The 24,007-nt window shown below is 38.6% G+C and overlaps 1 protein-coding gene across 1 annotated transcript; it reads right to left on the reverse strand.

The window, feature by feature from the left end:
• Positions 1-12,602: 12,602 nt before the first annotated feature.
• Positions 12,603-22,235, reverse strand: LOC113016546 (protein cordon-bleu-like). Its single transcript, XM_026159447.1, has 11 exons — positions 21,892-22,235; positions 20,852-21,014; positions 20,545-20,746; positions 20,182-20,452; positions 18,597-18,623; positions 18,424-18,506; positions 18,141-18,332; positions 17,886-17,979; positions 16,816-16,836; positions 13,703-14,983; positions 12,603-13,540 (listed from the first exon to the last, which is right to left on the reverse strand). The coding sequence occupies exons 2-11, from the start codon at positions 20,941-20,943 to the stop codon at positions 13,533-13,535; spliced, it is 2,271 nt and encodes a 756-aa protein (XP_026015232.1). The 5' UTR covers positions 20,944-21,014; positions 21,892-22,235; the 3' UTR covers positions 12,603-13,532.
• Positions 22,236-24,007: the final 1,772 nt, after the last annotated feature.

Below are 24,007 nucleotides of genomic sequence, written 5' to 3' on the forward strand. Positions count from 1 at the left end.
GCGGATTCTTTTGAATAGATTCGTTTAAGATACAATGCTGAAGGCTGTTCCTTTGAGAGTATCGTTCTACTCAAAAAATTAACTGGAGTATGCAGCTGGAAAAATTAAACGGCTCCCATTCATTGTTATGATCTGAAATTAAGTTTTAGTGCATTGACAGTGAAATGAGACATTGGGCTGGTGCTAATTCATCTAGTTATAGCGTGACAAACATATCTTTACATGAGAGAATATTTGATAGCATAAAAAAGAAGGGTCACGAGAAGACTGTAAAATGTTGCCTTTGAAGAAATTGCTTTGAAAAGTCATTTCTTTAAGGTGTCAAATCCTGAAATACCTACACAAAGTGTCAGGAGAAACTTTGTTATTTCTCAGTTCCACAACAATTTAGACAATGGTTTGTAGGAAACTGTCAGACTTTAGCTAACTTCTGTCTTCACCTTCACCTGTTCTGCTGCTGTTTGCTTTTACTTTATATAAATATTGGTGGCTTCCTGCTGGCTTCCATAAAAGACAGTTAATCAGATTTTACCTTCATCTGGTAGTTAGTAATATTCAGATAATACACACATTATTTTGGACTTGATCTCTTTTATTATTATTATTATCATAGTTAGACACTGCAGAGGAAAGTGTAAAGGACTGTCTGGGGGAGGGGTTGGATAGGTTTTTACCTGAATGTATGCTTTACTTCAGCTGCACAGTTTCCCAGAAAATTAGAGCGACTTAAATTTTGTGTAAAAAGGATCTGTAAAAGGTATCATTAGAAGTCACGGATCCTATTTTGCAATAGTCATATGCATGCCTCTCAAATTGCGTCTTCATTTTGAATCTTCCACATAACATAATAAAGTGAGGCAACAGTAATCCCTGAGTTAACGTAGGTTTTGCACTTTTCTTTTTAAAATTTTTTTTAAATCTAGAAAAAGTGCAAGCGAGAAATACAACATTTTTTTCATCAGTCACCCTCACAAGACAAATCATTTTCCTATAGTCCTTCATTTGAATTTAAAGTTAAGTCTTTTTTTAGATATGCACATTGTCAGGAAAATCAATTCCCATAATAAGACCTTGAATTCCATCAAATAAGAAACAAGCCTTTCTTCTCAGTATTGGGCACAGTTACCATATACCATGAGGTCCAGTGGAGGAATTTATCATTACTGTGTGAAGCCTGATGGTATGTGTGCTTTTAAAATTAATGACAGAAGCACTCTGACTTTTAGTCCATCTAAAATTTTCATTAAATTTCATTATTCAGCTGTCTCTGTGGCTCTGAATTAATAAACTCCAGGTATCATTCCATGAATTCATATTACATTTGAGACAGATGGACTGAGGTATGCAGCATTTTTTCCCCTTTTACAATATCCTAAAAACATACAATTAAAAGTAAGTAAGTTCAAAGCACTTTCTTCAATGTGCAGCTTTGGTTCTTGCTTTGAAAATAGAACAGATAGAGCTGCTGCCTAGTAAGACGATCTCTCTTATAAAGAAAGACGGGCACATGGTCAGGGGCTATTTTTGTGAATGCAGAAATCAGTGGTTCAAACATATATCAGTTAGCTGGAAAAATATCTCTTTTTACTGACACTGTATCTGCATAAAACCCAAATATCCCTTAATGGCAGTGTCGTTAACTATTTTCATCTATACAACCTGATTTCCAAAGTACTCTATATGAAGGACAAATGGACAATACTCCTTTTTAATTTGTGACAGTATACTGAAATAACATCACAGTGCTGTACAGATGCCGACAAAGTAGCAATTAACTGAAACCACTTAAATTTAGGAGGTGATAAGCAACTGCAGGAGAAGGGAAATTATTTTCCAAAGCGAACATTTAGGCTCAGCAAATCCTTCCTAGATAAAACAGTGTAACTGGCAAGAGTCAGACTCATGAATACGGATTTATCTCCCACGAAAGAGTTTCTGACAGACATGTAGGGCATCTCTGCTTTTTTGTCATGTTTCTTGTTTTTATTTCCTTACATAAAACATCTGTATTGTTAGAAACTTTCACATATCCTGTGTTTGAATCCAGAAATCTAAAAGTATCCCCAGTTAATGTGGAGAATTTGCATTGTGTTCCATTTGACTCTGAAGAGCAGATTCCCACTGTGTTTAGGGACCACATTTGTTTACCCTATATGATGGCACTGAGGTTAAAGCTCCCTCTGGCTCTATAGACAGGCAGAGCTGGAAGGCAGTGTGAACACCTGTTAATAGCACAGCCGCCGACAGTTTTTCTTCAACAAACTCTTTAAGAGATTTTACATTACAACACGCCAAACAAGAAAGCATCTCTCAGGCTCTGAACCTTCCACCTTAAACTCACAGCAGACATGGATGTAAAGTTTGAGAATGTCAGCATATCAATGTACAGATAAGAAAGAAGCAGATGCTTTTGAAAAAAGAAAGGAGCTTCCATTTCTGCGGAAAAAGAAGGAAGGAAAACTAGGCTTGGGGTGGATTTGGGCAGTCAAGTCAATGTTCCCATCTGGTAAGAAGTGTACTCACGGAACACTTGTCAACACTTCAGGTGAGAAAAGTCATTAACTGCATTCAAAGATAGTCTTTTATCTGTTCCCCCTGGAAGTAAACTCTGTGGTCCTGCTTTCCTGAATGAATGGATTCCTGCCAGATCTTTATTTCTCTTTGCTTTTTCCATCTTGTTTCTCTTCGCTTTGTCTTCTTTTCAAAACTAAATTAAAATGCAGATATGTCAATAGTTATTTACGGGACATTGCAAAAAATTATCATGGGTTGGAAAAGATTACATCTAGTGTATCTTTTTGTCAAAAAATTAGTGAGTTTTTAATTTTTTCCACTTTAATTTAGAAACAGAATGCAACTGCATCTGCTTTACCTGGAGTGGAAAAATGCTTGCTCCACATTGTGTTGATTCTATTGTTTGGTCCTTGTTTATGTTTTCTCAAAACATATCGGTTTTTAATCATGTGCCTGATCAATGGATTGCCAATGTGCTCTTGCAGCTCTTTCTCTGCGTCAGAGGGTACGCATGAGAAGAGATAGTTTTAGACAACGAAATTCCATGTGGGGAGTCATTTTTGGAAAAATAAAACATAACGGACCTCAGCTAGTTTTTGGAGACTCAAAAACAAATTTGTTGGGGGTGGCCAAGAATTCTGCCGCCACAGCATGCAGAATGTTTCCATTCCACATGCTGGGCGGATCACTTTGTCCACCCTCTTTTTAAAAGTTAGGAAAACAACAAAAGATCAACTCATTGCTGTGCTTTAAATAACACTAATAAATGCTGGTATGCAAAATAAAACATAAATCCCATGCAAAGCAATGCTAACGTACTATCATAGGGATGCCTGAATAATGTCTCCATTACACACTTGCATGGAGAGGAAAAATAAAACACAAACAGTAAGTAACGTCTAATATTTCAGAGCTACCCAATAAGTTTCTAATTATGTATCATACAGTATTCTGAATTCATATCAAGCTGATTAACACAAATAATACCCAGCAAATTATTACTCATCTCAACCATCTTACACTTAAACAGAGGCAGTGAAAATATTTTTGTCTTTATTGCAGTGCCGTATTAATGCAGGTACAGGTACTGCATTTTATGTATGTCTCCATTTGTTGGTCTGCGTTGGAATAATTTCCTTTGGTTGCCTGTGAATTCTCATATGCAGAATTGAGTAGAATATGAATGATAACTTATACCCCTAGTTAGTTTGCCATAGAAAACCCATACGGGGGCCCCAAAGGGCAAAACTGTTGTTGGCCATGTGTGAGCAAACCTACTTGGGGCCCACATGGGATAAGGATAAGGCCCACACATCCCCACAGTTGACCGTCAGTTGCCCATTGACACACAGGTGTCTTCGCTGACACAATATTTATAATACTGCGATTACACCATAGAAGATTTTTACAATCAAAGAATCAAAAGATCAGTAAAAGGAAGTGAAACTGCATCTTACATATACACTAATATACTGCAGAAGAACTCAGGAAGTTAAAGTTCAATTCAATTCAATTTCTATTCAGTATCATTTATATAGCACCTAATCACAACAACAGTCATCTCAGGGTACTTTATATTGTAAGGTAAAGATACTATAATAATAGATAGAAAACCCCAACAATCAGATGATCCCTCATGAACAAGCACTTGGAAATAGTGAGAAGGAATTACCCATCAATCAAAACTTCGTTTTAAAGGGAAGAAATGTTTGGCAGAACCAGGCTCAGGGAGGGGCAGCTATGTGCTCCAACCAGCTGGGGTGATGGGAGGAAGACAAGACAAAAGAAACACTGTTTTAAGCCTAATCTTAAAAGTAGAGAGGGTGTCTATCTCCCAGTTCCAAACTGGGAGCTGTTTCCACAGAAGAAGGTCCTGAAACCCGAAGGCTCTGTCTCACATTCTACTTTTAAATTTCCTAGAAGTTATCAGGCCACATTCTATTTTATAAGACAAACTCATTTGGCAGTATTTGAGTTCGGTAGCCCACTGGGGCCCATCTGTGTCCTACATTTAAGCCATTTTACCCTAGTGGGGCTTGTTGTAGGCTGCCCATCCTGCGCCATGTGGATCTGTCCACATTGCCTCAATGGGCCCAAAGAGCACATGTTTGCTGGGAAGGTTATGGAAAGCAATTTGAGACTGCATCATTGTAAAGACTTTTGCAGCAGTTTTCAACCCACAGTGTGCCTTTCCCTTTCTTTTTGGTACATTGCTATTTTAATGTAATATTTTAGGTAATAGTCAAAAACTCAATGCTGTAACTTTAACTACTCATAAACACTTACAATAATATTTATTCAGAAACAGGGTACATTTTTAGCTAGTTTGTTAGTTAGTTTTAGAATGTTAGTTTTAAAAATGATCTCTCTGAGACCTGTGCAGTGAGGCATGGGGTCCCTCAGGGCTCTGTACTTGGACCCTTGCTGTTTTCTATGTATCTGCTGCCTCTTGGTGTTCTTTTAAGTTCTTTTAATGTAATCTTTCATTGTAACTCTGATGATCTGCAGCTTTATGTTCCTCTAACCATTGGAAATTGTGCTGAAGTCTCTAAAATAGAATCTTGTCTATCTGCAATTAGGGGCTGGTTATCGGATAATTTCTTGCTCCTAAATACTGATAAGACAGAGTTGATGGTCATTGGACCACAAAAATTTCAGCACTTGTCCCAAAATGTCATCTTGAAAATTGATGACCATGTCATAAATTGCAGGGACAAGGTAAAAAACTTGGGCATGTGGTTCGACATGGTGCTGAGAAGCTGCATAAAAGACATCAATACACTGTAAAAAAAAAAAAAAAAAGTAATATAAAAGTATTTTACAGTTTTGTACTGTTCTTCTAGAATATCATTAAATTCACATATATAGACTGTAATTTTACATTTCAAATGTAAATTAACGTAAAATCCGTGTAAATGTAATAAAACATAATTTTCTTGTTTTTTAAATGTATTTGTCTGTACATATGCATATTTAGATTGTTAAAATACATTCACAAATGTATCATAATTTCACAAATATTTGTCTGTTATTTGAAAGATTGAACTGTTAAATTCAAATGGAAAAATATATAAAATGATTCGTATAAACTTTTTTCACTTCAAATCATTATTATTATTGTTGCTGTTTAGGGTGATCGTGGCTCAAGAGTTGGGAGTTCGCCTTGTAATCAGAAGATTGTCGGTTCGAGCCCCGGCTCGGACACTCTCGGTCGTTGTGTCCTTGGGCGAGGCACTTCACCTACTGGTGATGGCCAGAGGGGAGTTATAAAGTAGAATTGTAAAGTGCTTTGAGGGTCTTATAAAGCGCTCTATGCAATCCATTGTTATTTAAACCAACTGTTAACTGTATATTTCTGTACATTTAAGTATTATTATTCATATTGCTGCATTCATTGACCTTGTTTATAGATAATTTCATTGTTTGATCACATTAAATTATTCCTAATTTAATGTTCAAAAGCACTTGAAAAAGGCAAAATCCCATGTAAAATTAGGGCAACAAACTGTATTGTCATTACTGAAAATAACCGTATTTTCATGGGAAAGTTATTTTCTGTTATTTTCTGATATTATTTTGGCGCTCCAGCTGCCGGAATATTACTAGTTTTTTAGGATTTTTTTTTTTTTTTACGGTGTAAGATTAAAAGGGATTTTGTTGGGCGTCGCTGGTTAAGCAGGCAACAATATGTCAAATCAGGGGCTCTCTGTCCTGTCCTACATCCCACATTAACCCCCCACCCTCCCAAAAAAAGCTAAATAAAAAAATCTTAAAAAACGAAGAAGAAAATCTGCTGTAGCAGCCCAACTGTAGTTTAGTTGTCTAAACTAGGCAATTTGACTGCCAAGGCAATTTCTTTTTCAAATAAAATTCATACTTGAATTTTGAATAGTTTTGACTTTTTGTCTAAATATGTATGTAGGCCGTGCAGTGCATCAAAGAAAAATGATTCAGGATGGTAAGTTTCTTTGTATCTTTTTCCAAATAATGTACAATATGTCAGTAGGCAATGGCAATATAACAACCTGGAAACATTTCTCTGTGACATTCAGGTGCTCAGAAAATATACACTGCTTAACCAGTTCCATGTTCAGCAACTTCTTTTCACTGTGGATGAATCCTCAGAAATCACCTCTGTCTGATTACAATAAAAAGAAAAAAAAAACAGCCATATTTAATAAGATGTCACAAAGAAAATTATAAATAATTGTCCACTGTAATATTTTCAATATAAAAACTTGGAAAACAGACAATTACAAGTGCCACTTTTCAGCTTAAATCTGTTAATTCCCATATAAGAATAAAGCCTGTTGAAATGGCTCATGCATGTTCCTGAGAGTGGGACAACCACGAAGACAGCCGAGACAAATGTAACTAATTGTGATATATAACCTCAAATTGGGGGCAGGAAAGTGTCTAAATAATGGCAGCTAATTTGGCTTGTATTGTGCTTTCTTGATGGGCTTAAATTGAATGAGTCAGGATCCATTCTGGCGTAATGTGAAAGCTGGAGCACTGGTTCACACCGGAGACATTCAAGGTCGAGCTACTCCGAATGAAGGGGTGACGGGGGAGTGAAGAGATTTAAAGAAAAGCAGCTGAGTCAATGGAGGACCGCGGAGCAGATTTGGCACGGCGTACATGTAACCTTGAATTATTGTTTTTTGTCTCTCTCTCATGCATTGAAAGCTTTTCTACAAGCCCTTCTCAAAAATATATCCTTTTTTGTCACCAACATTAATGGCACAATCAGCCTGAAAAAATTGCAGTCACAAATTATTCATTGTAATCCTCCATTTGAGGACCCTAATGCCTCTAATTGGGCTTTTATGACTTACAAACTCTATCTTCCGCTCCCTTTTTTACATTTTTTTCCCCCTTCTGGCGTTTGTTTTTCTTCCTTCCCGCCTTGCTGCAGAGTGACATTGAGCCTCTCCCTGTTGGGGTGCTCTCTTGTCTCACTCCAGTGCACATTTTCGCTGTCCCCTCTCCTCCTCCCCCAGACAATGAGCTTTTGACTGAATACATTATCCGAGCTGTTGTTCTGTTTGTTGTTGTTTTAGCATCCAAGAAAAGAGATGAATTATTAATGATGACAGACAAAAAAGAGAAAAAAAAAAGAGGAAAAAATCTATTATTTTTAGGATTGTTGCTGAGTGCTGCGGCTCCATCAAGAGGCCTGTGAATAAGACCGTAAATGCTGATAAACCTGATCAATTATTGCAAGAATTTTTGTTTGCATTAAATACATGCAGGATGCAGAACTAGAAAACAAACGTTGTCACTGCTTTGTTCTCACCATGTAATCAACAATTAAAAAGGATTAAAACTTTAATATTTAATATTCAATATCTTATTAAATGTATTTGCATGTTGCTTTTCCATGTTATAGGTCTTCTTCTTGGATCAAAATACAGCTTTCCATATCACATGCTGCTTGTAATTTTTTTGGAATCCCAAATTTAATTTAAATGTGTGGAAAAACAGATATGTTGAAAGCTCAGTTTCAGATAGGTAGCCTTGTGGTCTGGCAGCTTGACCTGTTGCTATCTTATTGATCCATCAGTAAACTGAGCTAATAACTTGAAAGACAGACATGGAGCAAAGCAACCCTGATCACCCGGTCATTTAAGAAGCTTTAGGCTCTAGTCTGCAGTTGTCAACTAGTGGAATAATGTTAACTGTGCAACCTTGTCAGACTCCTTTAAAGTTACTGTAGGTTACCTAATACAGGCTGTTGCTAAGATAGTCTCTATGCATGCATGGATGGACAAGCATTGCTGGGAACATGTGATTATGTATTAACTTGTTCCTTATAATCTAAACATCTACCAGATCACTGGCCACCCACCTGAATTGGGGTTGGTTTTTTTTTTAACCACATGCTACTGTAAATCAGCAAAAGATCAGAAACTGGGAGATCCAATTTATTTATTAAAAGCTCTGGGTGTTCCAAACTGGGGAAATTCTGTTAAAACAGGAAGTTTACCAAACCTTTCCTCTTTTTCGATTCCTCAGTGGATCGCCATTGATCTGATGGATGTTAACAGGTAAAGTTTCACTCATATTAATTACATGAGCTTCTTTTGAATTTAAGTTTCGATGTTAGCCTCAAACTTGACTGTAAAGACCTCATTTTTTTCCAGATCGCATGGTGATGTAGAGGACATAATACTAAATCCTACATGTGGGTGTAATAAGTCTGCCGAAGGCACAACTATAAAAATCAATTTCCTCACATAATAGTCTCAATACTCTGCTGTAAAATATGTTATACAGAATCTGCTTTTACTTCTCAGAAGTGTATCGGTAGGTTCAGAGTACTTAAAAAAATGTAATATCCCTTTCCTCAAAAATATGGCAGGGTTCCTCCATACACGAGCTATTTCACTGAGATGCATGTTAAAATGAAACACTTTTTAGGTCATGATTTCTACTTATTAAAAATAAAATGAGCAGAGTTCTACAAAGTTAGGTAAAAATAATAATACTAATAATAATAATGAGATTCATAATGGAGATAGTTTCCAGCAGTTTGAGTTGTTTTATTCTGTCAAAGTGAAAATCAAATATCCATCAACTTCACCAATCATCTGTGACTCTCCTGGGTTTACGTCTCAATACAACCATCAAAGTCAGCGCGTTCCTCGGATCCATCTTAATGGTACTAATCTGAATCAGGGATTACTGTGCCCCCTTTTGGTTTTGAATAAGCACTGCATGGGCATTACAAGCCTCACAGCACATTCTCAGTGAGCTCACGGCTAAGAGGTGTGATTATTAGACTGATTAGAATGAAGGATGCACTACACTGGTGATCATCAGGAGGAGGAAATGCATTGTTTTTGCATTTGTTTCACTAAGTAGAATCAGGGGCCAAGGGGCTTGTGTTTTGATCAAAGAAACAGCCACCGGTGACATATTATCGGCTGTGATTGTGTCAGTTTGTCACCGCGCTGAATCAGACATGTGGACTATTCATCACAGAAGAAAGCTGCATTTTTTCTCCCTCTCTCAGGTCTCAGCGATAAGAGGTGAATGAAGAAAAATGACGGCGAGATGGAGCTTGTCCACTATCTATCACAAAGCAATAGGGGCCGACCACTGTATGTTGAGCCGTCAAACGCTGCTTCTGCTTTTGCTTCTAGTTTGTTTTATAGAGAGCTGTCAAGCATCATTAATCAAATTGGTTTGACTTTGTGGTTTGTGTCAAAAATTGTTGCTGTGTCCTACAAGCAACAGTGGATCGTGATTTTAAAAAGGCATCAGCTCAAGTAGAAAATTTCAGATATTTGATTGATTTTAATACCGCCGAGCTCCGTTTCAGACGTCTATTTTTCTCCCTCTCGTTTGTATTTATAGCGTTGCTTTTACTGTAAGTCCTTCTTCCCTCAAACGGGGGGGGGGGACAGCCTGCCTGTTTGGAGTTTACAGGATCAAAGAAGAGGTAAATATCATTTCCATAACATTTGAACCAGTTAACCACCAGCACAATACAGAGAAACACTACTGTAAGCGCCTGACAATGCCAATGAGGCAGGAACTCTGTGATTTGCCGCTCCGCCAAAGAGGAGGGAAGCGAGCGAAAACATGGAGGAGGTGAGAGGTCAACTGCGCTCTCCCTGCATCATTTTCCAAGCAGCCCCTCAAGCACTGGTGATGTTTTAGGCAAGTGTACCTCACTTTGGGGGGAGGCCTGATGGATGCCGTTCCCAAGGTGAATGGAAAGAATAGCATTAAGCTGCACCACACTGCCTGGGGAGAGCTCCACTGCTTTGGGTGATTCATCTATTGATTATTTCTACCAAAGCATGGAGGTGCCATGTAAACACACATATATTAGTAGTCTACAATGCACATGTGCACCCCTTACACACATCCAGACGCAGCGGATCCAGCAAAGCAAGCCTCGGGCCTGCTCACTGTTTTATAATCAGATTCCGACTTTTACCAGCTCGTGGGCATCTTTAAACCACGAGGCAGATACATCAGATGGAGAACTAAATAGAGATGAATGAAGAGATGAAGGAATAAATAAATGATAAATAGCATTACCTCGATTTGTGTGGGCCAGCTATTATGTTATTGATTCCAGCTGGAGTTTTTTAGTTGTACTCACAGCGCAGTATGTGGGCCAAGTCAGATGTTTACACTTATTTTGTGTTGTATAAAAATGGCAGAATTTAAATTTTTCTCAGTGGAGTGCTAAATGCATTCAGGGCGTACAATACATCTTCAACTAAAGCAGAATTCATCAACTTACAGGATTTAATGCAAATGTAAGTGTATTTAAAGATGCTCCAATCAGGGGACATGCGTGCTTTACGAAACTGAACACTTTTTTTTTTTTGAATAACTGAAATCAACTTGATTTATAAAGCACCAATTCACCTCATCAGTTGCCTCAAGCCATTTTATATTGTAAGGCAAAGACCATGAAAAAGAACCCCCAACAATCACACGACAGCCACATAAGCCAGTCCAGGTGACCAGAGGACATCATGCCACTAATTAAAACCCATGTCAGAGCCCGTCTTTGTGAATCCTGGAGCTTTTTGTGTTATTTCTTAGTTTTTAAAACCTGTTTTGTTTATTGGATCTTTTTTTTCTGGCATCAGAGGCATTTTTTCTTTAAAAAAAAAAAGTGGTGAGAAATGCCAGGAAAATTAACAGATTTCTGTCTGATAATTGAAATTCTCTTCTGTTATTAAAACTAGTTTTAGTCCCCACTAGATGTGATGCTGCTGGTGCAGAATAGCTTTCAAAATCCTGATCATACATGATACATTTTGGATTTTTATGAACCTACTCTAACTGCCCATTTTCTCTTTATTAAAAAAAAAAAATCATTTATTTTTCGTCGTTGCATAATTTTTCCAGTATTTTTTATAACTTTTTTTATAATTTAAATATATATTTTTTATAATTCAGGAAGATCTTGGTGGAAAGAGCTGCAGTACAACTTTAAGCAGTTTAGTGGCTTTCATATTGACATCAACATGATCACTGAAATCAAACATCAAAGACTTTTTTCATTTTTTAATTATGAATTTTGTGTGTTGTGTGAGTGATTAAGAGAGAGATTTTCCTTTGATTTTGAGGTTGTACGGTGGAATCTTGCCGTGTAGGTTCCTTTGTTGTCCATCAGTGTTCTGTACATGCACTCACTTTTCCTTGTTTGTTCAGGTGTGTTTAACTAAACCGATCCAGAGAGTGATCTTGCATTCATCCCAAAGGCCCCTCATTAATGTGTTTGAACCTGTGTGTGCTCATGTGACTGAAGTGTCCTCCAGGATTTCACTCACCTCGTCTCCAGAGACAATAATCAGTAAAACCTCTTTGCGTCTGTTTCCTCTCTGTCGTTCACCTGGGCTAATAACATCACGGTTGTATGCTTGATCAGAAATGACATGTAGTATTTTTGTTATACCATGTTATAAATCCAGCTTCGTTGTGTCTGAATAATGACGAATATTAGTGCTCTGGTTGAAATTCAACCTTTCCCTGCTTGGAAAAGGATAATGCCAGAGTTGTCACTTACATTGGATATCATTGCTTTGGGCAGGAGAAAGAGCTTCTCTCCAGCATGTGTGTTTCTTTTCCTGCAGACTTCTTTTTTTTTTGGTAAACGTTAGACATGGCTCTTTCCCTTAGGGGCGGTAATGGCATTCTCCATGACAACGGCAGCGTGACATGGCTGTGCCCTTGAGGGTCAGGCATCTCCTCTGGGAGGAGCGCCGCGGAAACACGACAGGGTCAATGGTCACCTCCCATCATCCACCAGCAACCCATGCTCCTCTCTCTCTCTCTCTCTCTCTCGCTTCTCAGGTGGAGCAAGGAATGTTAGAGAAAGAGAGATAAAGAGAGGGAGACACAGAGAGAGAGAGAGACGAAGAGAAAGAAAGTCTTCAAGTGAGCCCACTCAGTCCAGGCCTGGCAAACAAGAAGCTTTAGCCACAGGCGGTTCTGGCTAGGTCTTGCATAGCTCCTTGCTGTTCCTTTAAGGCCAGGGCTGGATCAATACATATAGTAGTGCAGATTCTTTTGGCACCCAAGTATAGCTATGCAGTATTGCCCCAAGGTATGGGTCCATTAAAGACATAACTGTGTGTGCATGTGAGCAAAGTGGACTGAGTTTATTCAGGAAGGTGCTGAAATGCTTGGCATAAAACCCAGGCTTACACTAAAGATATTCTTTTTTTTCCCCTTTTCTTTTTTCTGGAAATGCAAGAAATTATCTCATCTCTAATAAATATTACATGTATTTCTTACTCACGGCATGTCCCTGAATGGGTATGGATTTTTGAACAGCAATAGCCTACGGGAAAATAACTCTGACACTAAAAAAAACAAAACAAAACAAAACAAAAAACCCCAAATGAGTATTAGAATAATGTTCCATATAATTTCAGTTAAATATATAAAATGCTTTTTGTCTATTCTGTCTTTGTAAGCAGCGATTTTATAAAAAAAAAGAAAAAAAAAAATCTCAAAAAGAGATGGTGTCAGGCTCGTGCATTTTAAAAGCTAAGCTCTTCTGCCACCTGGTGACTAAAATCCAGACCAGAATATGAGACAGCTCTTTTTTACAGTATTATTGATATCTGGAAGCATACAAACAGGAATTCTGAAAGAGAAAATAAATTTCAAACATGCAGAAAATAAGCCTATAATTGCAATTAAAGACACAAAAAAAGAAGCTCTCGCATAGAGTTGTGTTTGTGTCGGCACATGCTGAATGAAAATGGTTTAAAAAAATAAAAATAAAAAATAAACCCCACACAGGACATTTTCCCTCATGTCCTATGAATTTGGCCTTCTTCATAACAGAAAATGTTTATGCTCAACATGTATATAAATCATTTTGTAACAAAAATCAGACATTTGACAGTGAGCACAAACCTTAAAAAGAAAAGAATAAAAACTGATGATGTTCTTAGAAATTATTCAGTCTGGTGTCCACAGTCAGGCCCAACTGTGAACCAGGACTTTCATTCAAACATCTGAGAGGAAGCAGGTCAGGCACCTGTAGAAGAATAAGAGAAATGTTTCTAAGTCACAGGGCCTCTAGCAAGCAGACAGGCAGTGGAAGACAGTCAGACATGTGAATATAATTATTAGTGAGTTCTAAAGTAAGTCATCACAGTAAAGAGACTTAACTAAACTACCAGTCGAGTACAGAACTCACCATACTGATATGTGGACCGAGGTGGTGATGGAAGCAAACCATGTGCACCACTGGAAAGTTGAGGACCTTTACTGCATTGAGATCTCTGGACAGCTATTGCTACTGCCTGAGCAAATCTGGAAGGGGCTGCACTCTTCTTTTCCAGACTGTTCTGTTCAGGCCTAGGTGAAGTAGGCTCGTCTTGAAGGGTCTCCCTGAATACATTAATTTGCCCATTCAGGGCAACTGTAGGGCTTGATATTTGGGAGGACAGCAAAGAGGGGGATGTAGTATCCTCTCTTTCATTCTCCATTATCGCTATGTCTTCATTGAAAAAGACAGGTGGAGGAGGTGGAGGGAAACTGCCCTCCTCCTTCTCCTCTTCTTCTTGCACCACTTCCTCCTCAGCTTTCGTCTCATCGTCGCACGTGTCTGCGCTGGAATTATCGACAAATTCCTTCTGAGGTTCTGAGTGGATGTGATCTTCAGTATGAACCTCTCCATAACTGCACCCTGAAATCACCTCTGATGAGACCTCATAGCCCACCTCTTCCCTCTCCTTTTCAGAGGTGTCCCTAGCCTCCGACAGAGGTGGACTGGGTAAGTTCTGATCAGTTAAATCATGCAAAAGTGGAGGAGAAGCCAGGTTGTCAGGAAGCTGAATCTGCTGAGAGGAGGTATCCGGACTGGGTGCAGGGTCTTCACTCCCCGATGTGTCTGGTGAATATCGTTTCTCATCAGTATCTACTTGATTATTCCCAACCTCATGAGACGTTTTGCTCTCTGGGGTATCTTTAGGTGATATACAGCACTGGTCTGGAAGATCTCCGGTAAGATCTTGTGTTTTCTTCAGAGGGATAACTTTAAATGTGGTCATCCCCCTCTTCTCAGCTGGATACTCCCATTCACTCTCAGTTGGAAGGTTAGATTTGAAAGCGGATTCAACATCTGTGCAGAAAACTTCACTATTTGGACACCTTGGGGTCATGGGGGTAAAGGAGGAGCCATTTTGAAATTTGGGGAAAGTGGCAGAGTTCTTCAAACGTCTGACCAGTGTTTCTCTAGAAACAGAAGACATCAGGACTTTGGCAAGGTTGCAGCGGGCGCTGGAGAAGTCTTTGCCTCGTAACATAGGCAGATAGGGATCAGCCACTTCGTGGAGATGAGCCAGTGATTGCTGTAAGGAGGATGATCCTGACTTTGGCTGTAAAGGGCGTGCCAGTGAAGATGGTGATCTGTTTACACACTCTGACTCATCACTTTCTTTTAGTTCCTCCGGAGTGTTCAGGGACTTGACAGTTTCTAAAGAAACAGGAAAGACTTAGCAACAGTTTTCATCTTAATTATTCATTTTTAAAAGGTCTTGGACCCAAAAATCTGTGTGCAGATACTTCTAAATGATTAAAAACCCTTACTTTTTTGTACACACATAGGAATAACTTTAAATGAAGAAATTGACTATAAATGGTTAATATTGTGGCACTCAACAGTTGGTATCAGTTCAGGAGAATAATGGTCTTTATCTGGAAGCAGATAAAGCAAGGACTGAGCAAACCAAACAAGAAGGCCTTTGGTAAACTCCAAGCGTTGTCTGAACATCCTTAGAAGAACCTAAAGATGGAGCTTCAAGGATGCTTTCCATCCTTGATTTGAATAACCTCGTCAAAGTCTTGTAGAAACTTACCTAAGAGGAGACCGAATTAAAGATCTAAATAATCTCATAGAGTAAAGATTTCAATTCTTGAGTTCTTCAGTTTTGCATTTAGGCTTTTTCAATGTAGATTGATGGGGAAAGAATGCTACATTATTAATTTGTGTGCAAAAAGTAAAGAGGATTTAAATTATTTCTGAGGCAACGGTATATCATTAAGATGTAGGCTTACATAGTATACAGAAATATACATTAAAATATTGATATGATTATCAATCATTTTAATAATAAAATAATCTAGAAAAGTGTGCACATAAAACTGTTACATTTATCTTAAGATGTATTGTCTAAATGAGTAAGCAGAAGAATAAACTTCAAGGACTCGAACATTATACTTTAAAACACATAACTATATTATTTAGCAAAGAAAGAACTAAACATGCAAGATTTTAAAAAGTCACTTTGGAATCAACAGAATTAATAATTCATTTTAACCAAATGCTCTTCTTGGTGGCTTCTTTATCATTTAAAAGGCACAATAACTAACTCTAGTCTAACCCATTAATAGGAAATCACACACAAATTAGAAAAAGCAAAGTACAGAATTATCAGAGAAATATGGATCAGTAGTATAAGCAGACAGCTGAACAGCACAAATGGACAGCTTATAAATGTAGAAGGCGTGAATACAGTGCCCGCCATAATCTTTGGGACAAAAAACACAACTTGTTGTTTTTCCTTTGTGCTGTGCACCATCACAGTGGATTGTAAGGTGTAGATATGACAAATGAGGTAAACATAACATCTGAAGCTGAAGCTTAAGTTTTGAATGTGTAATTTATAGATTTTCACTGTAATTTTAATCTCATTTTAAATATGAGATGTGAGGAAGACTGTCATTAGGATAAAAAAAAAATCTAAATAAACCTATCAGAGAAAAAGCAGAAACTCTACAAGTGGCTAAATCAATATTCTGGTGTTAAAAAGAATAAATGCACTGACTAGTTCAAAGGAAAACTAAAGTACACAACAACAATAACCCAAAGCAACCCAAGAGTTCCTAAAAGTAAAGGCAAATCTTTCAATGGCCAAGTCAGTCACCTGATCTGAACCCAAAACAGCATTCCTTTCCATGATTAAATATCAAACTCAATACGGCAGCAACTGAAGGTGGCTGCAGTGAAGGTCTTTATATCTCAATTTATGTTAGATTCTCCCATTAGCTAACATTAACCTCTGAAAATGTCTAATTCTTTTTATAAAACCAACATTTGTGTCTTTGTCTCAAATGTTATAGAGGGCACTGTGTGTCCATATAAGCCACCAAAAAGATCTACAAAAGCCACTAAGACGGGAAGGAGGAAGAAGAGGCCAACGCAGGAAGAAGATGGAGAGGAGCAATAGGGTGATGGAAGGAGGAGAGCAAAAAGTGACAGGGGTGGTGGCAGCAGCAGCACCAGCAGCAGCAGCAGCCCTCAATTACCTCCTTGGGATGGCACAGAGTCTGTAAGCAGGGAGGAGACAAAGCTTCAGTCTAATAGCTTCCTAACTAACATCCAAGATGTTTAGAACCACCTCATACTGAAGAGACTCCGTTAAATGTTCTGCCACGGATGCAAAAATCCTGTTATGTTAAAGATCAGATTGTAGGGGATCATGTTTACGCAAGCGTAGGAGATCAGGAGTGTGTTTAATGTCCATCTACCTTTGGCTGGGAGTTGTTTTTTCAGCATCACATTGACACTAGCTCAGCAGTGTGGCATGTGTTGTGGTTTAAAGAAAACGAAGGAGTGAACCAAGACAATGAGGCTGCTGTTCACAATTACACTGTTATTTAGATCACCGAAAGAAAGCTTTTTTAAAAAAGTGATCAATTTACTTATTCTCACTTAGTTATTATTAGCAGTTTTTAACTAAAAATGAAATCAAGAGCCAAATCTGTAGCAGATCATTAAAAAGAAAGCATGTCCACAGAGAACCTGGACCCAGGCAGGAGACACATTTCAGACAGTAATACAGGGGAATGAAAGCTTGAAGCTGAGGACAGACTGGAGCCAATATGTCTTATGAACAAGGCCCTGGGTCATTTCACACAGGGTTCAACTGTATGGACCGATAAATGCTATGTTTTTTTTGTCAGATTTAACTGCCAAATCTCCCATTTGAAGGCATTTTCTTTGATAATTTTCATCTTAATTTCATTTCTTTCTTGAACCCCTCTGAGGTTTTGAGGATTCATCTCTGTTTAAACACATTTGATTTCCAATTTGACAGCATTTCAGTAAAAATGACCTTTTACTGAAATACTGCAAAAGGGCAATTTTACAGGGATTACTTCACAAGCATAGTTTACTTGTTTACTTGCAGACAGTCACCACTAGGTAGCAACATAAACAGCTTGCCCTATAAGAGATGAAGCAATGAGACTGACAATAATTTGTCAGTTTAAAGTGAAAGACTGGCTCCATTATCTCAATTAATGCCTGGAATCTTTTTTTTTTTTTTTTTTTTTTTTTTCTTCACAGCGCCACCATTTTGCATTCATGATTTTACCTTTAGTATCTGTCAGCAGCTCCTGGAGTGTGTTTGCACAGGGAGGTGGTGGGGCCCTCCTCTTGGTACTTCTTAAGGTAGATCCTTCAGAGCTCTACAGAGACACAATGGTATCATTGGCATATGTCCCAAGTATTTCCATTTATATAGTGGTTCCTTTATTCTTTCACAGTTTGACCAGTGTTCTCATTTTTACAAAAAGATTTTTCAGGATGTTCTGGTCGTGTTCCATTTTCATCCCTGCCACCAACTAACCTGTGCTCCTCCTAAATTGCAGGTGCTGAAGTTACTGACACTCTGAGAAACAGCAACTGGTGGCGGGGGGGCTTGCCTCTTCTTGGGCTTTTCTATAGGCAAGGTGTTGGAAGATGAAATGCTCTCCGAATTCATACGGAGTACCGCTTGTTTCCTGGGTCCTGGAGAAGCAGGAGCACTTACTGCGCCCTGCTACACGTGAAATGTAAATGCTGGTCATCAGTAAAAGTTGATCAATAAAGAATAAAGCAAACATCGTTGTCCTCACAGACTGACAATATACCATTTCGTGTTTCTTCTTCCTTCTTCTAAATAAGCTGAAGAATCCTTTCTTTTCCTTCCATTTCTTCTCCTTTTTTGGCAGGTCTAGGGAATGAAAAGGATCTGATTGGTAAGTGATATACAGTATAAACCCTGAATGGCGAGCCACTATATGAAATTGTTTGGGTTGGTTACCTTGCAGTGGAAGTGAGATGACTTCTGCTGGTGTGACAGTTGTTACAGACAGAAAACAAAGTTGCCAAAACAGATGAATTAGGTTAATATTTACACAGGAGCAGGTGTATTGCAGGAATAAAAGATATGTGACTACGACTACTAAGACAGCAAGGTTTTGTGAGACATGGCATCATGGGAAGATGTTTTTTTAAGAAATAAACAACTTATCTATGGATCCCATAACATATACAACATGTTGCATTTGGCTTCTTCTTCCAAAGGTTACAGTGCAAATTGATGGTACTGAATTACTCACTAAATACTTTATTAGGAACACCACATTACTGCAGGGTCAGGCCAACTCTTTTGGTTCCAAACAGGCTCAGCTCTTGCCATCATGGATGCCACATGATGTTAGACAAACTTGCTTGTTGCTGATGACTGCACGTCATATCTCTGAGACAGTCAGGTGCACGTGGTCATGAAGCTTAACTACTGAATTCATATCAAGTGATCATGTTCATAAAACCAGTTTGATGGCTCTTGCTTTGTGCCATGTTGCATTTCCCAAACAGCAACCTTGGACTGTTGACACAAGCGGCTTGGCTCCAGGGATTTGTGCTGCTGACACCCAGTTATGAGCCACCATCTGCAGCCCTCAACAGAAAAGGCCAAAGCCATGTTTTTCCAGTTTTTAATTGTTCCATTTTGTTTAGACTTTGTTTACTGCAGACTTAGAGGTTTGTGCTTCACAGGAGTGAAACCTGGAATGGACTCGTCCTGTTTAGACTGTTTGCTGAATCTGGCTTCTGTCATCAAACAGTTTCCGTCTGCTTCATGTTTTTTGCTTCTAAGCATTTCCCATACACTCATGGGAAAAAAATCCACAGAAAGCAGCAGTGTTAATCTCCAGTGTTAAATTAACACTAGAGAGTGTCTATATGGGTCCACACCTCTGAGTGTTAAATACAACACTGTTGAGTGTTAAATTAACACCTTTGACAGTGTTATATGTTTAAAAGTAACCTAGTCAGTTTTGAAGATTAACAATGGCTAACACTGAGCAGTGCTGATTTTCTAACACTGGAAAATAACTCAAAATGTTAGAAATATTCCAGTGTTAGAAAATCAGCACTGCTCAGTGTTAGTCTTTGTTAATCTTCAAAACTGACTAGGTTACTTTTAAACATATAACACTGTCAAAGGTGTTAATTTAACACTCAGAGGAGTGGACCCATATAGACACTCTCTAGTGTTAATTTAACACTGGAGATTTTGCTGTGTACTTAAGGCAGAACAAACAGTGATACCATACTCAAAGTAATTGACATCTAATTTCCCCCAACTTTAAGCCTTTAACTATTTATGTTAACATAAACAAAAGTTTCTGATGTGTACCTGCTGTGTTTATGCTGTACAGCTTTAACATTATTACCCAACAGGGGGACAATAGAAATGAGGTTTTCCCAACAAAATAAAATACACAAGCCAGTGTGACATTACCTGAATTAAATCGTGGTAAAAAACATCACAGGTCTTTTAAATATTTAGAGGGACATAAGATCACAGGACTGCTGACTAGCAGCTTTCACATCCTTCATACCTGTTTCTGCTGTCTTGGGCTGATGATGGTCAGTGAGGTCTTTACCCCCTGTGTCTTTGGCAAACACTTCCCTGAGTCCGTGGTCATTTAAGCTCTTAGTCAGGTCCAGCAGCTCTTTGGACTGAGAGTCTTTCAGTAATATGGTTGTTTCTACTTTAAACTCACACTTGTCACACACCAACGGCAGCAGCATCTGCAGCGGCAGTTTGGGATCGACTCGCACCACAGTCTTATGGGATTTATTGTAGTTGATCAACAGACGTATTGTTGCCTGCAATGAGAAACAACCGTTAACATATACTCATTGTGATGAAGCGCGATGAAGCAACGGTTTACTTTACAACTTTCCCCCTCCTTTTTTACCTCAGGCACGTATGGCCCCTTGAGCTTTTCCTCCATCCCTTTGGGCTTCAGCACAATCTTCTCAGCTTCTACCGAGCCAATAGTAGAGTTTGGTTTGAAACTTATGTTGCTCTTGTTGGGAGATAGAATATCAACAGTATAGTCTGAAGGATTCAGATGGTTACTTGCACAGAAAGTCACTATAAAGTCCATCAGTGGTTTACTGTGAAGATGAGAATTTAAGGATTATCTTAACATGTTTTGCACTTTGTGAAAATCATTGCTGTTGCAGCAGTTATTTATTTTTTTAAACTGTGATATGACCCACCTTCCATGCACTGTGACACTCTTCTCCAGCCCACCTGGCAGAACCACGCACAGCAAATGGTCTCTTTGCAGTGGACCCACCTCCTCGCTCATCTCTGTGAACCTCAGAGGAAGTCACGGGGACGCACAAGATCTGAAGTTGTTCCCAGTGTCAGACAAATGACCTGTAAGCCATTTACATTCCTAAATATGATTAAAACATGACCTCCCACAAACTAACAGAAACCAAATGGCCACCATACTTCACTATTTGGCAACAGCTAATTATCATCTTTAAATTATTCTTGCATTTTATGAATTTATGACTTATCAATAAAGGGTCTTTACTGTTTGTTATTCAGTTTACTGACTGCCAGCGACATACTGGGAAATAAGTTTATCTTGTATGGTGACCTACGTTTATGAGTCAGTCCATGAAAAATTAACACTGTCTCTATTGTGACAGTGTTCATTTCCTGGTTGTATAGTATTTAGACTGTCATGTGGTTATTTCCTGTAACCCACTACTATGGACTTAAAGGGCCTGTAGATTGGACATTTTTCCATAGTATCACATTTACATGGCTCCATTATGTATACTAAAGTTGAAACCCCAGCTGTTTCTGAGGATGTCAGGTGGAACACTTTCTCAGATTCAACTGACCTCATATGGAATTACTCTATTGTCACATTTACTTTGTAGTATTTATACATCCAGTCACATGAACTTGTAAGACTGAAATTTCTCATTCAAAGGTGAAGAACTGAAAAAAACGTTTGTGTGTTTGCGTTTCCCCCCCGCCATTCTTAGAATTACAAGGTAAAGAAACAGGAAACATGAAAGCAATGATAAAGCGCTCTATTGGCCCACATACGAACCCCTTAAGTGAAATATGACGAAAAATAAATAAAAAGGAGAGAGCCTGAAATCTAAATTGCGATTACTGCCGTGATTCCGTTTTCCCACGTCTCAACCTCCGCCATGAACTGAAGGTTGCCTATCTGGGTACATGTGAGGACACCTCACCTCCTTCATGGGATTCCATTACGCTCTGTCCTCACCTTTGACCTTGTGTTGTTCTCTGCCATTGCTTAGACGCAGTCTCTCAAATAGCTCGATTAAAAGCCAACGCCCCGATGTGTGTTTGAAAAAGAGCTGCTCAGCGGAGCGTGCTACAAAACAGCTGCATGTCTCCGCTCATCAACACGCGCGTGTCACAGGCCGCTGAAGCGCGCGCACAGACGCTGGTACACTGAACAGCCAAACTAAACCTGTAGTCCTTTACTACACCCGAACAAAGGGATACCGATATACACACCGGACACCTGAATTATCAGTAACAATTAGAACGCTATTTTTTATTTGCATTTTAAGCAGTTAGCCTAGTTATCTCGTTAAATTTAAACTATCTAAAGGAACAATTTATTCCACTATTAGCCTTCACCGAATAACCAACAGTTAAAAACTCGGTAGAAACTTATCCTACATGCACAACAAATTTGTGTGAATAAATACACAGTACATGATCCGCTCAGCCTGTCTGTCTTCAGCCATGTCGTTCAGGCAGTAATGCTGAGCACCAAATAAGCTTAGGCTACTCTGTTTCTTGAGTAAGAAGGATTAGTGCTTTTAAAAGGCTGCATCTCTACCCGCAGTCACATTCAAAGACACAGGAATGATTCATTGTATATGCACTCATAACACTATTACACTCACCTGTGTCCAGACATTGGTCCCATTCTCTTTCAGGTTTCTCCTCTGTATTGTTAAGTGATGGGAGGAGAGAAGGAGAGGGGCAGGGGAATTCTCTCACTCTGTAAGCCAGCCACACCCACAGGCCCTGCCCAGTCATGTGATGGCACTTTGCATGTTTGTTTATGTGCATGGCTACTGTGTGTATGCTTTGTGGGTGTTGGTGTTGAGGAGGACAAGGAGGATTGATATCTGCATCTGCATGTGTGATAACCTGGTGAACCATTCTGCAACTTTAAACTCTGCCCCATCAGTGCTGAAAGACTTTGCCACTCATTTTGTAAAAAAAAACCCCTCTAATCCATATAAGCTACTGATCCTCTCTATTGAGTCGGGCTAAATTATGACATCTCAGCAAGAGCCCATCATATTGTATAGCATGCAGGAACCAGTGCTGTTCTGTATACATGCAAATAAACTTTTACCCCATTGCACAGAATACATGAAACAAACTTAAGCTACAGTGGTGATTCAGCTATCATCAGTGTTGTACTGGTCTTTCACAGTGTTTTGCACCATTAGAAAATTGCATTTTCTTGCTGGTACTTAGTCCACTACATTATATAACTGTGCTATAAATTGAGTCAAGCTGGGTCAATACCCTCAGGGCTAATGTCTTCTGGGTAATGTAGTAAATCTCTTGTTGAGTAGCTGTAGGAGCGTTGAACAAGGAATGTAAGCTAAAAAATAACACAAGGAACACTTTAAGCAGTTGTTACCATCCTTTGGTGGGTGACAGGGCAGGATCTCCCAAGAATTAAAATTGACCCATTCTTGTGCTCCTATGCCAGTTCAATAATTTCTTAACACCTGTGCTGTTTACCTTGCAAATGGATTTGGCTCAGATTCAATTAAAATATTGTATAGTTTTTTTGTTAACTAAACAAGGTTTATAAACACTTAAACCTAACCCTAGAGATTGTGAACACTGGACCCTGGAAACTTAGTCTGTGTGTAGAGCTTTTAAGCAAGTGTTAGCATTCTGAAGCTGAATTTAAAAGGCAAATGGTCAAACTTTTATCAGGTAAAAACTGTTAAAATGCTGGCACGTTATTACTGAGCCGAGATGGAAACTATTTCAAGCAAGTCTGTCTGCCTAGAAAGTTTTTATAATATATAGTAAGTACTTATGTCTTTGTCTGTTTATGGTCTACGCATGATTGCAATACTTTTGGACATAGTTGTTGTCTCAGTCTACCAAAAATAAGCTTGCATACCTACCATCAAATCTCTGTTACAGTCACAGTTTTGTATTTTTTTTTCTTTTTAAATGGGGTTAGGGTTAGCTATAAACCATCGCTTTAACTTACGGAAGGATTCTTGGATTTTCTTTTTTCTAAATAATATTTGATTAGTCAAGCCTTCCTTACAGAGGATGTTTATAAGACAATAATGAATAACTGAAACTCAAGCCAGGCTCCTGCA

The sequence above is a fragment of the Astatotilapia calliptera genome, chromosome 23 (assembly GCF_900246225.1).
Source record: "Astatotilapia calliptera chromosome 23, fAstCal1.2, whole genome shotgun sequence".
Lineage (NCBI taxonomy): Eukaryota > Metazoa > Chordata > Actinopteri > Cichliformes > Cichlidae > Astatotilapia > Astatotilapia calliptera.